Below are 18526 nucleotides of genomic sequence, written 5' to 3' on the forward strand. Positions count from 1 at the left end.
CTCTTGCTTCCCACATAATCCTAGGATATATCCCGTCAGGCCCGGGGGACTTGTCTATCCTCAAGTTGTTCAAAATGTCCAACACATCTTCCTTCCTAACAGGTATCTCTTCTAGCTTACCAGTCCATTTCACACTCTCCTCTTCTACAATACGGTCCCTCTCGTTCGTAAATACTGAAGAGAAGTACTTGTTCAAGACCTCTCCTATCTCTTCCGACTCAATACACAGTCTCCCACTACTGTCCTTGATCGGACCTACCCTCGTTCTCGTCATTCTCAGGTTTCTCACATACGCATAAAATGCCTTGGGGTTATCCTTGATCCTATCCGCCAACAATTTTTCATGCCCTCTCTTAGCTCTCCTAATCCCTTTCTTCAGGTCCCTTCTGGCTATCCTGTATCCCTCCACTGCTCTGTCTGAATCCTGTTACCTCAACCTTATGTAAGCCTCCTTCTTCCTCTTTACCAGACATTCAACCTCTCTCGTCAACCAAGGCTCCCTCACACGACCATTTCTTTCCTGCCTGATAGGTACATACATATCATGGACACGTCGTATCTGCTCTTTGAAAAAGTTCCACATTTCCACCACATCCTTCCCTGACAGCCTAAGCTCCCAACGTATGCTCCTCAAATCCTGCCTTACAGCATCGTAATTTCCCTTCCCCCAATTATAAAATCTACCTTGTTGTGCGCACCTATCTCTCTCCATGACCAAGGTGAAAGTCACAGAATTGTGGTCACCATCACCAAAATGTTCACCCACTAACAAGCCCACCACTTGTCCCGGTTCATTACCGAGTACCAAATCCAATATGGCCTCCCCTCTGGTTGGACAATCTACATACTGCGTTAGAAAAGCTTCCTGGACACACTGCACAAACACCGCCCCATCCAATCTACTTGATCTAAAGAGCTTCCAATCAATATTTGGGAAGTTGAAGTCGCCCATGACTACGACTCTGTGGCTTCTGCACCTTTCCAAAATCTGTTTCCCAATCTGTTTCTCCACATCTCTGCTGCTATTGGGGGGCCTATAGTAAACACCCAACAAGGTGACTGCACCTTTCCTATTTCTGACTTCAGCCCATACTACCTCCAGAGGCAGATCCCCCTCAAACTTCCTTTCTGCAGCCGTTATACCATTTCTAATTAGCAATGCCACCCCCCCCTCCTTTTTTCCCACCCTCCCTAATCTTACTGAAACACCTGTAACCAGGAACCTCCAACAGCCATTCCTGTCCCACATCTATCCACATTTCCGTGATGGCCACAACATCGTAGTCCCAGGTACCGATCCACGCCTTAAGTTCACCCACCTTATTTCTGATACTCCTTGCGTTGAAGTATACGCACTTGAGCCCATCTCTGTGTCCGCAAGTAGTCCCTGTCAGTGCTACCTTCTCCACAGCCTCCCTACAGTCTTGGGCATCCTGACAAACAGCTAACCTACTTGCTGGACTACAAGTCCGGATTCCATCCCCCTGCCAAATTAGTTTAAACCCCCCCGAAGAGTGCTAGCAAACCTACCCCCCAGGATATTGGTGCCCTTCTGGTTCAGGTGCAACCCGTCCTGTTTGTACAGGTCCCACCTTCCCCAGAATGCAGTCCAATTGTCCAAATATCTGAAGCCCTCCCTCCTACACCAGCCTTGCAGCCACGTGTTCAACTGCACTCTCTCCCTATTCTTTGCCTCACTGTCACGTGGCACCGGCAACAACCCAGAGATGACGACTCTGTCTGTCCTAGCTTTTAGCTTCCATCCTAACTCCTTGAGCTCTTGAATGACCTCCCCACCCCTCTTCCTACCTATGTCGTTGGTGCCAATGTGCACCACGACTTCTGGCTGCACACCCTCCCCCTTAAGGATTCTGAAGACACGGTCTGAGACGTCTAGGACCCTAGCACCCGGGAGGCAACAAACCATCCGTGAGTCTCGCCCATGTCCACAGAACCGCCTGTCCGTCCCTCTAACTAGAGAGTCCCCTATAACTAGCGCTCTCCTCCTCTCCCCCTTTCCCTTCTGAGTCTCAGAGCCACAGACCCCTTCACTGCAGCTTACACCTGCAACGCTGTCCCCCCCAACAGTTTCCAAAGCTGTATATTTATTTTTTAGGGGAACGACCACTAGAACACACTCTCTCAAATACTAATCACTTACCTTCCCGCTCAGCTATGCGCTCCAACCTCACTTCCGCTGCTCCCACTCAAATGACCGTTGGTGATTAAAAGGTGAGTATTTATACTCTCAGTTCTCCTTCCCGGCTGCCCCTCTGTTTGCCGTCACTTCCTCTGCTGCTCCCGCTCTTTTTGTGAAGAGGGAATAAAAAACACCGCTGCCCGCTAAAGGTAAGTAATTTTGAAACAAACTGTTTTACCTTAGCTGTAGTCTCCTGGGTTCGCCTTTACTCGGCCGCTGCTCCCACTCAAATGACCGTTGGTGATTAAAAGGTGAGTATTTATACTCTCAGTTCTCCTTCCCGGCTGCCCCTCTGTTTGCCGTCACTTCCTCTGCTGCTCCCACTCTTTTTGTGAAGAGAGAATAAAAAACACCGCTGCTTCTCACGGATGGTTTGTTCCCTCCCGGGTGCTAGGGTCCGAGACATCTCAGACCGTGTCTTCAGAATCCTTAAGGGGGAGGGTGTGCAGCCAGAAGTCGTGGTGCACATTGGCACCAACGACATGAAATGTCTCGAAATGAACCTTCCAGCTCAGTGAGCATTCCTACATCCAGAACTGTGAATAACCTCACATTTCTCTGCATTTTATTGCATTTGCCAAATATTTGTTTACTCAGCCAGTCTGTCCAAAACACCCTGCAGCCTTTTATCATCCTCCTGATAGCACACCATGCCACGCAGCTTAGTGTCATCTGCAAATTTGGAGATACTGCATTCAATTCCTTTGTCCAAATTGATAATGTGTGTTGTGAACTGTTGGGATCTCAGCACTGAACTCTGTGGTATCCCATTTATCACTGCCTGCCATTCTGATAAGGACCTGTTTATTCTAATTCTCTGCTTCCTGTCTGCCAATCGGTTCTCTATCTATGTCAATATATTACCTCCGATACCATGAGCTTTAATTTTCCTGACTAATCTCATGTCTGGAATCTTGTCAAAGCCTTTTGAAAGTCCAGATACACAACTTTTACTGCTTCACCCTTGTCCCCTCTACTGATCACATCTTCAATTAAAAATCCAAAAGATTTGTCAAGCATGATTTCCCTTCAACGAATCCATGCTGACGAGAATGAGTTCTGTCACCACTTCCCAAATGCTCAGTTATTACGTCCTTAATAAATACTTCCAGCATTTTCAACACCACCAATTTCAAGCTAACTAGCCTAAAACTCCCCATTTTCTCTCTCCCTCTTTTTCTAAGGAATGGGGTTACATTAACTATAGTCGAATCCATTAGAACTCTTCCGGAGTCTACAGAATGCTGGAAAATGATCAGCAATATGTCCGTTATTTCTAGGGCCACTTCCTTAAGTACTCTGGGATGCAGAGCATCAGGCCCTGGGGACCTATCAGGTTTTAATCCCATCAGTTTCCCCAATACCATTTCCTGACTAATAAGGATTTCCTTCAGTTCCTCCTTCATGCTTGACCCTCTGTCCCCAAGCATTTCCTGAAGGAAGGTTCAAAGTATTTGATCAACTGAAAAAGAAAAACCAAAAGAACTCCAGCTGCTGCAAATCAGAAACAAAAACAGAAGTTGCTGGAAAAGCTCAGCAGGTCCGGCAGCATCTGTGAAGAGAAACCGAAGTTCAGGCTTCAGGTCCAGTGACCTTTCCTGAGAACTGTTCTGAGAAAGGATCACCGGATCCAATTCTCTGCTCAGATGTTGTCAGGCCTGCTGAGTTTTCCAGCAACCCTTGTTTTTTATATTTGTTTAACTGGTTCAACATCTCTTTGTCGTTCATTATTAATTCACTTGATTCTAACAGGAAGTGACCTACATTTGTCTTCACCAGTCTTTTGCCATTCACATATGTATAGAAGCTTTTACAGTCAGAATTTATGTTTTCCGCAAGCTTACCTTCATATTCTATTTTCCCTTTCTGAATTAAAACCTTTGTCCTCCTCTGCTGAATTTTAAATTTATGCCAGTCTCCAGGTTTGCTGCTTTTTCTGGAGAAGTTAAATGTCTCATCTTTGGCTTTAACACAGTTCCTGATTTCCCTTGTTAACCATAGTTGAGTCACATTCTCTGTTTAACTCTTATGCCAGGCAGGGGTGTACAATTGCTGAATTTCATCCACGTAATCTTTTATTGTCTGCCATTACCTATCTACCGTCAGCCCAGTAAGTATTCTTGGCCAGCTTATCCTAGGTAATGCATGTCTCACATCATCAATGTTAACTTTCTTTAAGTTCAGGACTCTAGCTTCAGATTTAATTATGTCACTCTTCATCTTAATGACAAATTCTATCATGTTATGGTCACTTGTCCCTTAAGGATCTCACACCACAATGTTGCTCATCAATCTTATCTCATTACACAATATCCAGTTGAGGATGGCCTGCTCTATAGTTAGTTCCTCGACATATTGCGTGAGGAAACCATCCGTCATACATTCCAGGAAATCCTCCTCCATCACAGTGCAACAAGTTTGCTTCATCAATGACCCTCCCTCTATCATAAGATCAGAAGTGGGGATGTTCGCTGATGAGCGCACAATGTTCAGCACCATTCACAACTCCTCAGATACTGTCCATGTTCAAATGCAACAAGACCTGGATAATATCCAGACATGGGCTGACAAGTGGCAAATAACATTCACGTCACACAAATGCCAGACTATGACCATCAAGAATAAGAGTCAATCTAACCACCATCTCCTTGACATTCAATGGTGTTACTATCACTGACCCCCCACTATCAACATCCTGGGAATTATCATTGACCAGAAACTCAACTGGACTCACCATATAAACACAGTGGCTACAAGAGCAGGTCAGAAGCTAGGGTTCTGCGGTGAGTAACTCAACTCCTGACTCCTCAAAGCCTGTCCACCATCTGCAAGGTACAAGTCAGGAGTGTGATGGAATACTCCCCACTTGCCTGAATAAGTGTAATCCCACCAAAAATCAAGAAACTTGACATCATCCAAGATCCAGTACCCACTTGATTGGCACCACATCCACAAACATCCATTCTCTCCAATACCGACGCTCAGTAGCAGCAGTATGTACTATCTAAAGATGTACTGCAGAAATTCACTAAAGATCCTCAGACAGCATCTTCCAATCCACGACCACTTCCATTCAGAAGGACAAAGGCAGCAGAGTATGGGAATACCACCATGTTCAATTTTCCCTCCAAGACACTCACCATTCTGACTTAAAAATATATCACTGTTCCCTCAGTGTCACTGGGCCAAAATATTGGAATTCCCTCCCTAACGGCACTGCGGGTTAACCCACAGCGGGTGAGTGCAGCAGTTCAAGAAGTTAGCTCACCCCCACCTTCTCAAGGGAAACTAGGGATTGGTAATAAATACTAGCCAGCCAGTGATGGTCACCTCACACAAATGTATAAAAGAATCCTGACATCGTATCAACCATGCCTCTTAGCCATGCAATGGTCCTGGGTTTAGATTAGATTACTTACAGTGTGGAAACAGGCCCTTCGGCCCAACAAGTCCACACCGACCCGCCGAAGCGTAACCCACCCAGACCCATTCTCCTACATTTACCCCTACACCTAACACTACGGGCAATTTAGCATGGCCAATTCACCTAACCCCTGCATATTTTTTTTGGATTGTGGGAGGAAACCGGAGCACCCGGAGGAAACCCACGCAGACACGGGGAGAATGTGCAAACTCCACACAGAGAGTCGCCTGAGGCGGGAATTGAACCCGGGTCTCTGGCGCTGTGAAGCAGCAGTGCTAACCACTGTGCTACCGTGCCGCCCACTAAATGAGTACATTGCATCAGTGTTCTATGAGAACTTCAAAGCTTTTATGAGTAGATTAGATACGCTATAGTATGGAAACAGGCCATTTGGCCCAACAAGTCCACACCGACACATTCCTCAACCTGATATTTACCCATGACTAATGCAGCTAATACTATGGGCAATTTAGCATGGCCAATTCACATGACATTTATGTTGTGGGAGAAAACTGGAGCACCCAGAGGAAGCCTGTGCAGAAATGGGGCAAATGTGCAAACTCCACAGACAGTCACCCAAGGCTGGAATTGAACCTGGGTCTCTGGTGTTGTGGGGCAGCAGTGCTAACCACTGAATCACCATGCCAGCCTCAATGTTTTCAAGTTCTTTTAGAAGCATTTTCTTTAACTTGAGCACAAATGATCACATGGTCTTGAAATATCTAGAAGTTTCCATGTTAGAAATTCTTTGGATTATGTCACCCTACACCAGCAATTGGTGATCAAGCTACACAGCCTTCTGAGAGTAGCATGAGTTGACTTGGCATTTAGCTTCAAATTATTCAATGTCAGGAATTTTGCCCTCCCTCTTGATTTCAGATAACAGGAATGAAAAGTGGTTCTCTCATGCCCACTTTCGGTATACATAGGATACAGATATTCCAATAACTGCTAGCTAACCAAGCACGTTTAATTTGAGTTTGCTGGGCCTTTTGTGAGCTCATTATGATTACCACTATGGGTCTGAGTCTATCAATTTAATTTTCAAACATTTCATTTTTCCCAAAACATGTGCTGAAGTTATTGATCTATGAGTCACATACCCCTCCACCTTCAGAGCTCACACACATGCACACAACCCCCACCCTCCCATGGTTTGTTATCAGTGACCAGCACCTTAAAAAGTCCTTATATTGCAAAAGATGCGTGCAATGTTACTCTCATTGTTTCCATGTTTGACACCTGAATCCTATGTGTGTTCAATCACTTTGAGTGGGTGTCCACACAAACTGAAAATACAGAGCCCATAAAAAGATTGACATATTCAACATGTAACTGGGTCCAGGGTTCACCCGGCCATTCCCATGAAATGAGGGAGCTGCTGGCGGTAATTTTTGTCTGTGCTGGCACTCTGGGCACTGCTCACCAATGTGGCTGTCGCTGCATCCATTCCTGGCCACCAGCGATTACCTTCCACACATTTTAATTTTGGAAGCCCCTGGATGACCCTGGTGGAGTTTCTGGCGGGAACCTTTGCTCGGTGGAATCACTCCTGCTCCCTACAGTAATCTGCCATCCTCTATGGTAATCAGGGCTCAGCCGGTCCAGAAAGGTTTCAGTTCAGGTTGTGATGGCCCTTTGACTTCCCCCAACAACACCAGCTGTTTTAGTTTAGCCAGGACCAGATCTTTTAGTGTCCAGAGTCAGGTCTGGTCAGCGGTGATGAGAAGGGTCTCCAGAAAGTTTATAATTAGAACAGATTCTTCCAGTGACAGCATCACCGGTGGATTAATCTGCCAGCAGGAGGTGACTCAAGGCATCATATTTAGGACATGGCCTTCTGGAGTTTTCTGTCACCAAATTCCCCTTTATTTACACATGTTCAGTACGTGACACTGATCCAGCTCCCTCAGAGCCAACTTTCAGAGTGAACAGAACCCCTGAATCTCCTGTTCGTATCTGTCAGCCAGGGTTTCCTGATTGGACCAGGCTAACAGCCCCAATCAGGGAACTCATATTCCATGAAGTCTACCTGGCTGACCTCGTTACACTCCCCATACAGGGTCCCACCATTATCTGTATATGTCCAACCCTGGTTTGCCTTACCAATATATACAACCTCAGGTCTGTTTAAATTGAACATGATCTGCTAATCCTTAGCCCATTGGCCCATCTGATCCAGGTCCCATTGGACTCAAAGATAACCATCTTCACTGTCCACCATAACATCTATTTTGGTGTCATCTGCAAACGTGCTAGCCATACCTCCTACATTCACATTCAAATAATTTATAAAAATGATGAAAAGCAGTGGATCTAGCACTAATCCATGTGGAACAGTGCTAGGCACAGGCCTCCAGTCTGAAAAGCACCCCTCCACCACCACCCTCTGTCTCCTCCCTTCTAGTCAAGTTTGTATCCAATTTGCAAGCTCTCCTGGATCCCAACTGATGTCCCTTTACTAACTAATCTACCACAAAGATTCTTCCTCAGTATGCTTTCTGATCTGCTTTCTGATCCTCAACGAGGGACATCATCACTAATCCTCCCTCTGAATTATCTTCATCTTCCAGGAGAGTTTCGGCTTTCATTTGTTTGCGATGCCACATCAACCCTTACTGATGGATTTTCTTTACTCATCGCTCTGGTTCCCAACACGACAGATAGATCCCAGAAACCTGTTCCTGGAAGTGTTCTGTTCTTGAACATAAGAACCAGGAGCAGGAGTAGGCCATCTGGCCACTCGAGCCTGCTCCACCATTCAATAAGATGTGGAGTGCCACAAGGACCGATGCTGGGCCCTCTAATTTTTGTCATTTACATAAATGATTTGGATGCGATCATACGAGGTACAGTTAGTAAGTTTGCAGATGACACCAAAATTGGAAATGTAGTGGACAGTGAACAGGGTTACCTCAGATTACAACAGGATCTGGACCAGATTGGCCAATGGGCTGAGAAGTGGCAGATGGAGCTTAATTCAGATAAATATGAGGTGCTGCGTTTTGGGAAAGTAAATCTTAGCAGGACTTATATACTTAATCGTCAGGTCCTAGGGAGTGTTGCTGAACAAAGAGACTTTGGAGTGCAGGTTCATAGCTCCTTGAAAGAGGAGTTGCTGGTAGATAGGATAGTGAAGAAGGTGTTTAGTATGCTTTCCTTTATTGGTTAGAGTATTGAATACAGGAGTTGGGAGATCATGTTGCGGCTGTACAGGACATTGGTTAGGCCACTGTTAGAATATTGCATGCAATTCTGGTCTCCTTCCTATTGGAACAATGTTATGAAACTTGAACGGGTTCGGAAAAGATTCACAAGGATGTTGCCAGGGTTGGAGGATTTGAGCTATAGAGAGGGCTATTTTCCCTGGAATGTCGGAGGCTGAGAGGTGACCTTGTAGAGGTTTACAAAATTATGAGGGGCATGGATAGGGTAAATAGGCAAAGTCTCTTTCCTGGGGTCGGGAAGTCCACAACTAGAGGGCATAGGTTTAGGGTGAGAGGGTAAAGATATAAAAGAGACCTACTGGGCAACCTTTTCACACAGAGGGTGGTACATATATGGAATGAGCTGCCAGAGGAAGTGGTGGAGGCTGGTACAATTGCAACATTAAAGAGGCATTTGGATGGGCATATGAATAGGAAGGGTTTGGAGGGTTCTGGGCCAGGTGCTGGCAGGTGGGACTAGATTGGGTTGGGCTATCTAGTCGGCATGGATGGGTTGGACCGAAAGGTCTGTTGCCATGCTGTACACCTCTATGACTCTATGACTCTATGGCTGATCATTTCATGGCCTCAGCTCCACTTCTCCGCCCTCTCACTATAACCCTTAATTTCTTTACTAATTAAAAAGTTATCTATCTTAGCTTTAAATACATTCAATGCAAAAGCCTCAACTATTTCACTGGGCAGGGAATTCCACAGATTCACAACCTGCTGCTTGAAGAAGTTCTTCCTCAATTCAGTCCAAAATCTGCTCCCCCTAATTTTAAGGCAATTCTTTCTTGTCCTAGTTTCACCCACCAATAGAAACATCCTTTCTACTTCTATCTTATCTACTTGCTTCGTAATTTTATGTTTCTATAAGATTCCCCCTCATTCTTCTAAATTCCAATGAATATAATCCTAGTCTACTCAGTCTCTCCTCATAAGCCATCCCCCTTAATTCCAGAATCAACCCAGTGATTCTGCATCCTGTCTCGTCTCAGTATATCCTTTCAATCTCCTTTGGACTTTTATATTTGTGGGTGATGCTGCAAGCCTTCGTCTAGCCATGGCATTTCCCAGAAGTGAGTCTAAATTTATTACACCATGGATGAGAGAGTTTGTGTTAGCAGGTGGGTGTGAGAGGGAATTATTTATCCGTATAGTAGGGGGATATTGAAGAGATATATGCAATTGACCCAGGGGATATACAGATATATGAATGATATTGTGGAGAGTTGGTCAGTGAGGGGGAGAATACAGTGTGAGGTGATGCCAATGAAAGGGATCTTGTTCCAGGGATAAATGAGAGGAAGAGAAATGTTGACAATCAGATTAATGAAAATGATTATTTGGGATAAACATGCTGCCAGCCCTTTCCTGATTTGGGGAAAAGGAATAGGCTAATATTCCAGGGTGTGATACGGCGGGATGGGACCATTCACCGTCACTGATTAGCCACTGCCCTTTCACCGCCGAGGACACTTCACCACTGCCCATTGGCCACTGAGGACGATTTGCCACCACAAGTCTTTGTAACTCATTTTTATATATAAACCAATAAAATGATATTTATTTTACCTCTTTTTTTATCAATATGTACTATGTTGTATAAATAAAGGGGACTGAGAAGTATGAAATAACAGGTGGGTGGGAAAACAATCAGTACATATATATATTTCCAGTGGTGAATAGTCTCCAGAGGTCAAACGACCCCAGTGGAGAAACGCTGGTGGTGAACCAGCAGTGGCTAATCGGCAGTGACGAATCTGCCATGGCAAACCGTCACCAACCCGTGAGACGGATGGCAAGTGGGCTGAGAAATGGCAAATGGAGTTTAATATTGGTAAGTGTGAGGTCTTGCTTTTTGGGAAGTCAAATCAAATTTGGAGATTAATGGTGAATGGTTGAGCCTTATGAAATGTAGTAATGTAGTAATGGTGAATGGTTGAGCCTTATGTAATAGAGGAACCTTGGAGTTCAGGTACACGTTTCTCTGAAAGCTGAGTCACAATAGACAGGGCAGTGAAGAAGGCTTTTGGCACACTAGCCTTCATCAATCAGGGCATCCAAGTGGGATCATCACTAGATTATTAACCCAGAAGTTGGGAAGTTCTGTTGCAGTTGTACAGGATGTTGGTGAGGCCACACTTGGTGTATTGTGTTCAGTTTTGGTCACCTTGCTTCAGGAAGGATGTTATGAAACTGGAAAGAGTGCAGAAGAAATTTACAAGGATATTGCCAGGCCTCAAGTGACTGAGTGATAGGGAAAGATTGGGCAACCTTGGAGTTTTTTCCTTTAGAGTGTAGGAGACTGAGGAGGAGTCTTATAGAAGTGTATCAGTGTGCATGGATATTTTAGTTGGCATGGACCAGTTTGGACTGAAGGGTTTTATGATTCTATGATTCTATGACTATGATTGGTTTGACAAGGTGTCTGGGAGCTGGTATATGAAGTGTACATGTGAGAAGCTGGACCTTGTGTCTCTGAGCAGCCCATGGGCATAGGGAGACACAGGGTTAGTCAGTAATCAGGTGATTACTAGTGTCAGTGAATACTGAGAAATTCTGTGTACATGGCAGTGAAACAGTTGTGAGGATTCAGGGTCAGGTTCTGAGGATGGCTGTGTCTGTCTGATCATGAGAATGGATATTGTAATAAGATAAGACAGTAAAACACAGGAATGGAAGGAGGCCATTTGGCTCATCTAGCCTGCTCCACCATTCCATAGGATCATGGCTGATCTGATAAACCCTCAAACCCGCTTTCCAGCCTTTCCCCCATGACCCTTGACTCTCTCACTAATTGAATTGCTGTCTATCTCATCCTTGAATATCCTTAATAACCCAGCCATGACAGCCCTCTGTGGGAAAGAGTTCCACAGATTCACAACCTTCTGAGAGAAGAAATTTCTCCTTGACTCTGTTTGAAATGTGTGACCCAGTATTCTGAGTTATAACTTTGATTCTGAGACTCTCCCACAAGGGGAAACTACTCTCTATATCGCCTCTTCAATATCTTATATGCTTCACTAAGTTCTTCTCATATTCTCCTAAACCCAGATGAGTACAGACCCAACCAACTCACCATCTCTTCATAAGAATATCCCTTCACATCCAGGATCAACTTAGTGAACCTTCTCTGGACTGCCTCCAATGTCAGTGTATTTTCCCACAGATAAGGGGCCCACAACAGCCCCCATTATTCCAGCTCTGGTCTAACTAGTGGAGAAAGTGAGGTCTGCAGACGCTGGAGATCAAAGCTGAAACTTTATTGCTGGTCTAACTAGTGCCTTGAATAGTTGTAACAAAGTCTCCCTATTGTTATCCTCCATTCCCTTTGAAATAAAGGCCAATATTCCATCTTCCCTCCTTACTCCCTGCTGAACTTGGATGTTAGCTTTCAGTGATTCATACACACTCTCCAACCCTCCCAGTCCCTCTGTGCTGGGCTGTCAAGCAGTCTTTCCCCTCATGGGAGGGAATGACCAAGTGGGATCATCACTAGATTATTAACCCAGAGACGAAGGGAAAGTTCTGAGACTCCATATTCAAATCCCTCCATAGAAAAGTTGGAATTTGAATTCCTTAAAAATCTGGTATTGAACATCTGATGATGACCATGAAATGATCGCTCGGGAAACACCCATCTGATTTACTGCCATCCTTACTGGTTTGGCCTACATATGACTCCAGACCCACAGCAAAAGAGCCGATTCTTAACTGCACCCTGAGCACCTATGCATGGGCAATAAATGCTGGCTTAGCCAGCAATGTTCACATCTTGAATGAAGAAATTGATTCATTTTCTTCCTGTTGAAGTACATGACCTTGTATTTACCACAGCACATTTCATCTACCAATATTGCACCCACTCACTGAACCTGTCTATAGCTCTGTGCAGACTCTTTGTGTTACTCTCACCACTTGTCTTCCCATTTTTCTTGTGCCATCCACAAACTTTGCTGCAGTTGATTCACTTTCTCCATTGAGTCATTAATATCGATTGTCAATAATTGTGGCCCCAGCATTGAGCCCTGTGGCACTTCACAAATTACAGGTTGTTACCATGAAAATGCACCTTTTATCCCAACTCCTGTCACTGTTTAGTTAGCTAATCCTCTGTCCATACTATCTCCAATACCAGGATTCTCATCTTATTGACTAGGCTCATGTGTGGTACCTTATCAATAATGATTGGAAAATCCAAATGCATGACATCGACTTGATCCCCTTTATCTATCCTGCTTCTTACCTCATCAAAGAGTTCCAGTAAATTTGTCTGGCATTATTTATCTTTGAGGAGAAAGTGAGGACTGCAGATGCTGGAGATCAGAGCTGAAAATGTGTTGCTGGAAAAGCGCAGCAGGTCAGGCAGCATCCAAGGAACAGGAGAATCGACATTTCGGGCATGAGCCCTTCTTCAGGCTTATGCCCGAAACGTCGATTCTCCTGTTCCTTGGATTCTGCCTGACCTGCTGCGCTTTTCCAGCAACACATTTTCAGCTCTGGCATTATTTATCCTTTGTAACGCCATGCTGACTCTGCTGATTGATGTTATACATTTCTAAATGTTCTGCCACTACCATCACCATCACCATCATCACTATCATTATTATTGTTGCTAGTACTGAGGGTGAGCTGCCTTTTTGAACCACTGCAGTCCATGTCCTGCAGGTAGACCCATAAATCCCTTAGAGAGAGAATTCCAGCATTTTGACCCAGCAGCATTGAAGGAACAATGATATATTTTCAAATCAGAATGGTAAGTGACTTGGATGGGAGTTTGTAGGGGATGCTGTTCCCATGTATCTGCTGCCCTTGTACTTCCAGATGCGAGTGAATGTGGGTTTTGATCATGCTGCAGAAGACATTGACAAGTCCAAACTGTTGATGAGATTTTCACCAGGGTTAAGAAATTCAAAGTTTGTGAGAAGATTTGTAGCTCGGGTGCTTGTTGTTGTGGTTCTGTTCGCCGAGCTGGGAATTTGTGTTGCAGACATTTCATCCCCTGTCAAGGTGACATCCCCAGTGCTTGGGGGCCTCCTGTGAAGCACTTCTGTGATGTTTCCTCCGGAATTTATAGTGGTTTGTCTCTGCCACTTCCGGTTGTCAGTTCCAGCTGTCCGTTGCAGTGGTCGGTATATTGGGTCCAGGTCGATGTGCTTATTGATTGAATCTGTGGATGAGTGCCATGCCTCTAGGAATTCCCTGGCTGTTCTCTGTTTGGCTTGTCCTATAATAGTAGTGTTGTCCCAGTCGAACTCATGTTGCTTGTCATCTGAGTGTGTGGCTACTAAGGATAGCTGGTCGTGTCATTTCGTGGCTAGTTGGTGTGCATGGATGCGGATCGTTAGCTGTCTTCCTGTTTGTCCTATGTAGTGTTTTGTGCAGTCCTTGCATGGGATTTTGTACACTACATTGGTTTTGCTCATGCTGGGTATCGGGTCCTTTGTTCTGGTGAGTTGTTGTCTGAGAGTGGCTGTTGGTTTGTGTGCTGTTATGAGTCCTAGTGGTCGCAGTAGTCTGGCTGTCAGTTCGGAAATGCTCTTGATGTATGGTAGTGTGGCTAGTCCTTTGGGTTGCCAATACCCAGCATGAGCTAAACCAATGTAGTGTACAAAATCCCATGCAAGGACTGCACAAAACACTACATAGGACAAACAGGAAGACAGCTAACGATCTGCATCCATGAACACCAACTAACCATGAAACGACACGACCAGCTATCCTTAGTAACCACACACGCAGATGACAAGCAACATGAGTTCAACTGGGACAACACTCCTATTATAGGACAAGAAGGGCTTATGCCTGAAATGTCGATTCTCCTGTTCCCTGGATGCTGCCTGACCTGCTGCACTTTTCCAGCAACACATTTTCAGCTATTATAGGACAAGCCAAACAGAGAACAGCCAGGGAATTCCTAGAGGCATGCCACTCATCCACAGATTCAATCAATAAGCATATCGACCTGGACCCAATATACCGACCACTGCAACGGACAGCTGGAACTGACAACCGGAAGCGGCAGAGACAAACCACTATAAATGCCAGAGGAAACATCACAGAAGCGCTTCACAGGAGACTCCCAAGCACTGAGGATGTCACCTAGATAGGGGACGAAACGTCTGCAACACAAATTCCCAGCTTGGCGAACAGAACCACAACAGTGTTAAGAAATATTATTTAACAGTCTGTTTGTTTAATAATTTTTATTTATGCTGATGGATTTTATTTGATATGAATCAGTCACAAATGCGGCTCCCTGAATTAGTATAACAAAGTGTTCTCTCTATTTCACTGAAAATTCCTACCGCCCTGTTAGATCCTTTCAATACGGCAGTACAGAGAATCTACTCTTGTGGGAATAAACATATTGTAATCTTTTTTTTTAAAGCTATCACTGGTCCAGTCCTTCTCCAATCTCCAAGCCTGGAACTTGTCACCGAGAGTCACACGGCTGAGTTACAGTGCACCATGAGGAACACCACAGTGACACACACCGATGTTCAGTGGTACCAACTGTCCCCAGAGCAAATTATGAAGCAGGTTTTAACACATACAGGAAATGGCTCCACACAACGGAGCCCAGGATTCACTGAGCGATTCCAGCCTTTCAGAGACCCCTCCAATATCAGCTTCATTCTGACCATCACAAACGTTCAGCCCAATGACACTGGGGTCTATTACTGCTCTGTCTGGGGAAAGATCTATGGAAGTGGAAGCCAGCTCATTGTAGACAGTAAGTAGAGTTTACATGACAATCACTTCCAAAAATAACATCTTGCCCAATGAATGAATTGGAGATCAGTTTGTGATCAAGAAGATTGAGGTGGTAATGGACAGTGATCTTGGGGATGGATTCACTGTGGGGAAGAACCTGAGCTCAGGTTCAATGTTGGTGGGTGGTGGAGAGAAAGGGTATATTTTTGTGACAATGGGAGGAGGATTTTATGGGAAATGTGGAGTTTTATCCTGGAGATTGAGTGATATTAATTCCATTCAATTCACAAGGGTGTCAGTGCCATCAGGCTGGGTGAGCAGAGTCAGCGAGATTGCTCTGTGAGGTGCCACATCTGCAAGGGAACCTCCCAGGGATTGGGAATGGACCATAGAGCACAAAGGAGCACACATATCTCTCTTCATTCCAGAGACAATTGGTTCAATCCAGTTCAAAGAGAACCACTCCACATTGAGCATGAGGAAAGGGTACGCGCTTGGTCTCCATGAGCTCCCACAGCTGAGACTGGCATTGAAGCTGAGATGTTGGCATTATTCTACATTAGACTTCAGCCATTCGAGACGTCAACTAGGGAAGAGTGATCATAATATTCTGGGAGTTCCTACGATATTTACCTGGAGCTTCGGGTTGAATATTGCTCAGAGTATGGTTTCAGTCCCCATCCTGGCTCAGGTAGTTCCTGGGCTTTCTCTTCTACTTGACCCATTGGGTGAGAATGGGCAGCCAATAGCAGATCAGATGTAATGCAGAGAGATGTGAGGATACTTGTATTGAATGGAGAAATAAGAGCAGTTAAGATAATTTTATTTAAAAGTGCAATTCTAAATGGTATGCTGAAGCAGTCAGAGCTGGGAGTTTACTCTTTCATTGAAAAACGTTATTGAATGTATAAGAACCATTACTTAATGTTATGTTGCAAAAATAAAACACTAATTTCACCCAATTCACATGAAGCTGAAGAAAGTCTGAGATGTCAGCACTTCTAACTTCTGATATGATTTCCTTGCCGCACTGGAATGGTCTTTCTTCCAGGTTTTATTTCTGCAAACAGCATGAATTATTTCTGCAGAGCTGTGTCGCCCTGTCTGTACTGAATGTATGTTTGAGATTAATGGGATATGGTTTTATCCCAACTAAAATGTAATTGCCAATGTTGTGAAGTTGAAGACATACACTGTAACTTTAAGACAGAGTGAATGATGTTCTGAAGTGAGAGCTTACAGAGCTGACAGAAACAGTTCTTGGAGTTATGTCAACCCCAATAGGCTTGATACAGAAGGGTATTTTCTTTAATGTGTGTGTTATGTCAAGAAATACTGTTGTGATTGCTAAAGTATTGTATTTCATTGTGTGTTTCTCAGTCTTAAAAATAGTGCTTTTATGAATATAGCTTGGTACATTATATTCTTTTTCAGTTCTATTCACACAAAAAACACTTCATAAAAATCTCAAAAAATCTTTTCCTCCTGTTGAAACCAAGTCTGCTGCATTGTGTGTATTTTTTCTCAGTGGAACACTTGCTAGTTTGAAACAAAAAAGAATCCAAGCCAGATTTCAGTCTGGAATCAAATTTGTCCAAAATTAACATCAACTGGGACCATAACAACACCAGTCAAAGTGATTGGGAATGTTCCCCTTGGAGAAGGAAAAGCTGAAAAGAGATTTGATCCAAATGTCCCATCCATCCAGGGAACATTCTGGTCTTAGATGATAACAAGTGTATCCTGGGCCAGAGATGGACGGTGGGATTGAGTGGGACAGGCACTTTAAGAGCTGTTGCAAGATACATGCATCTGAGAAACTGGGTTCCAGTTCTGTCAGCAGCTCCTGGGCACATGGAGACATGGGATCAGTTAGCAATTAGGAGATCCACAGTGCCAGGGATACCCAGTCCCAATGAATACACAGGGAACTGTGTACATGCCAGTGGGAGGATTGCAAGGGGTCAGACTCAGGGAAAGGTGATCATTCCGAGGAAAGCAGTGAGTGGGATGAGGAGGGAATGTGGGATATTTCCTGAAGATGCTGCAGTTTCTGACCAATGAGTGGGTCACCAGATAGGGCTGGGGTCAGGGAGAAGAGACCGGGAGACGTGAGGAGCTTGGAGCATCTGGTGGGGGCACAGGATGTGGGGAAGGGGTGGGGGCAGGGGATCAGGACAGGGAGTGGGAAGAGCCTGAGGCTGGGAGCTGTAATCAGGAGCTGCCCTTTATTCAGGCAACATCACTGTACACTCTGACCCTGTTGCTCTTCTTGAAATATTTACACAAAAGTTATTAAAGTTATTTAATTACACAAACATGGTTGGTTTGATCTGCTCCAGTTTCATTGATTCAATTTTTAACCAGATCCATATTTAATGCAGAACGTGTTCCCTTTGAACATTGTGGCACATTGTGACCTGAACAAATGATTCTTACATTCTTGATGTTTTTCCTCAAAAGGTGCATCTGGTCCAGTCCCTCTCCAGTCTCTGATAGTGGAACGTGTCACCGAGGGTCACACTGCCCAGTTACAGTGCACCATGAGGAATGCCACAGTGACACACACCGATGTTCGCTGGTACAGACAAGAACCAGGGAGTCATGTGACGTGGTTATCCACACGTGAAAGAAAGTATTCCACACAATGGAACACAGGGCTCACTACTCGAATCTCATTTTCCAGAGACAACTCCAGTAACAGCTTCATTCTGACCATCACAAATGTACAGCCCAATGACACTGGGATCTATTACTGCACAGTGCAGGGAAGGATCGAAGACAGAGGAAGCCTGCTCATTGTAAACAGTAAGTAGAGTTTACATGACAATTTTCTTCCAGCAATGGCCTTTTTCCAAATGAATGAATAGGGGTGCCTTTGCAATCAGGATAATTGAGGAAGTGATGGAGAGTGATTCAGGGATGGATTCACTGCAGGGAGGAAGGTCAGCTCAGGTTCGGTCATTCCCCAAA

At 44.6% G+C, this 18526-nt stretch overlaps 1 protein-coding gene across 1 annotated transcript in view; it reads left to right on the forward strand.

Moving 5' to 3' along the window:
* Positions 1 to 18526, forward strand: part of LOC122553153 (immunoglobulin superfamily member 3-like) — a 76812-nt gene that overhangs the window by 14632 nt on the left and 43654 nt on the right. The window contains exons 3-4 of the mRNA XM_087991034.1: positions 15228 to 15572; positions 18017 to 18361. Coding sequence (XP_087847160.1) covers positions 15228 to 15572; positions 18017 to 18361 — 690 coding nt within the window. The remainder of the gene's footprint in view (positions 1 to 15227; positions 15573 to 18016; positions 18362 to 18526) is intronic.

The sequence above is a fragment of the Chiloscyllium plagiosum genome, unplaced genomic scaffold (genome assembly GCF_037043375.1).
Source record: "Chiloscyllium plagiosum isolate Xiang-an unplaced genomic scaffold, Cpla_swu_hap1 HiC_scaffold_10, whole genome shotgun sequence".
Classification (NCBI taxonomy): domain Eukaryota; kingdom Metazoa; phylum Chordata; class Chondrichthyes; order Orectolobiformes; family Hemiscylliidae; genus Chiloscyllium; species Chiloscyllium plagiosum.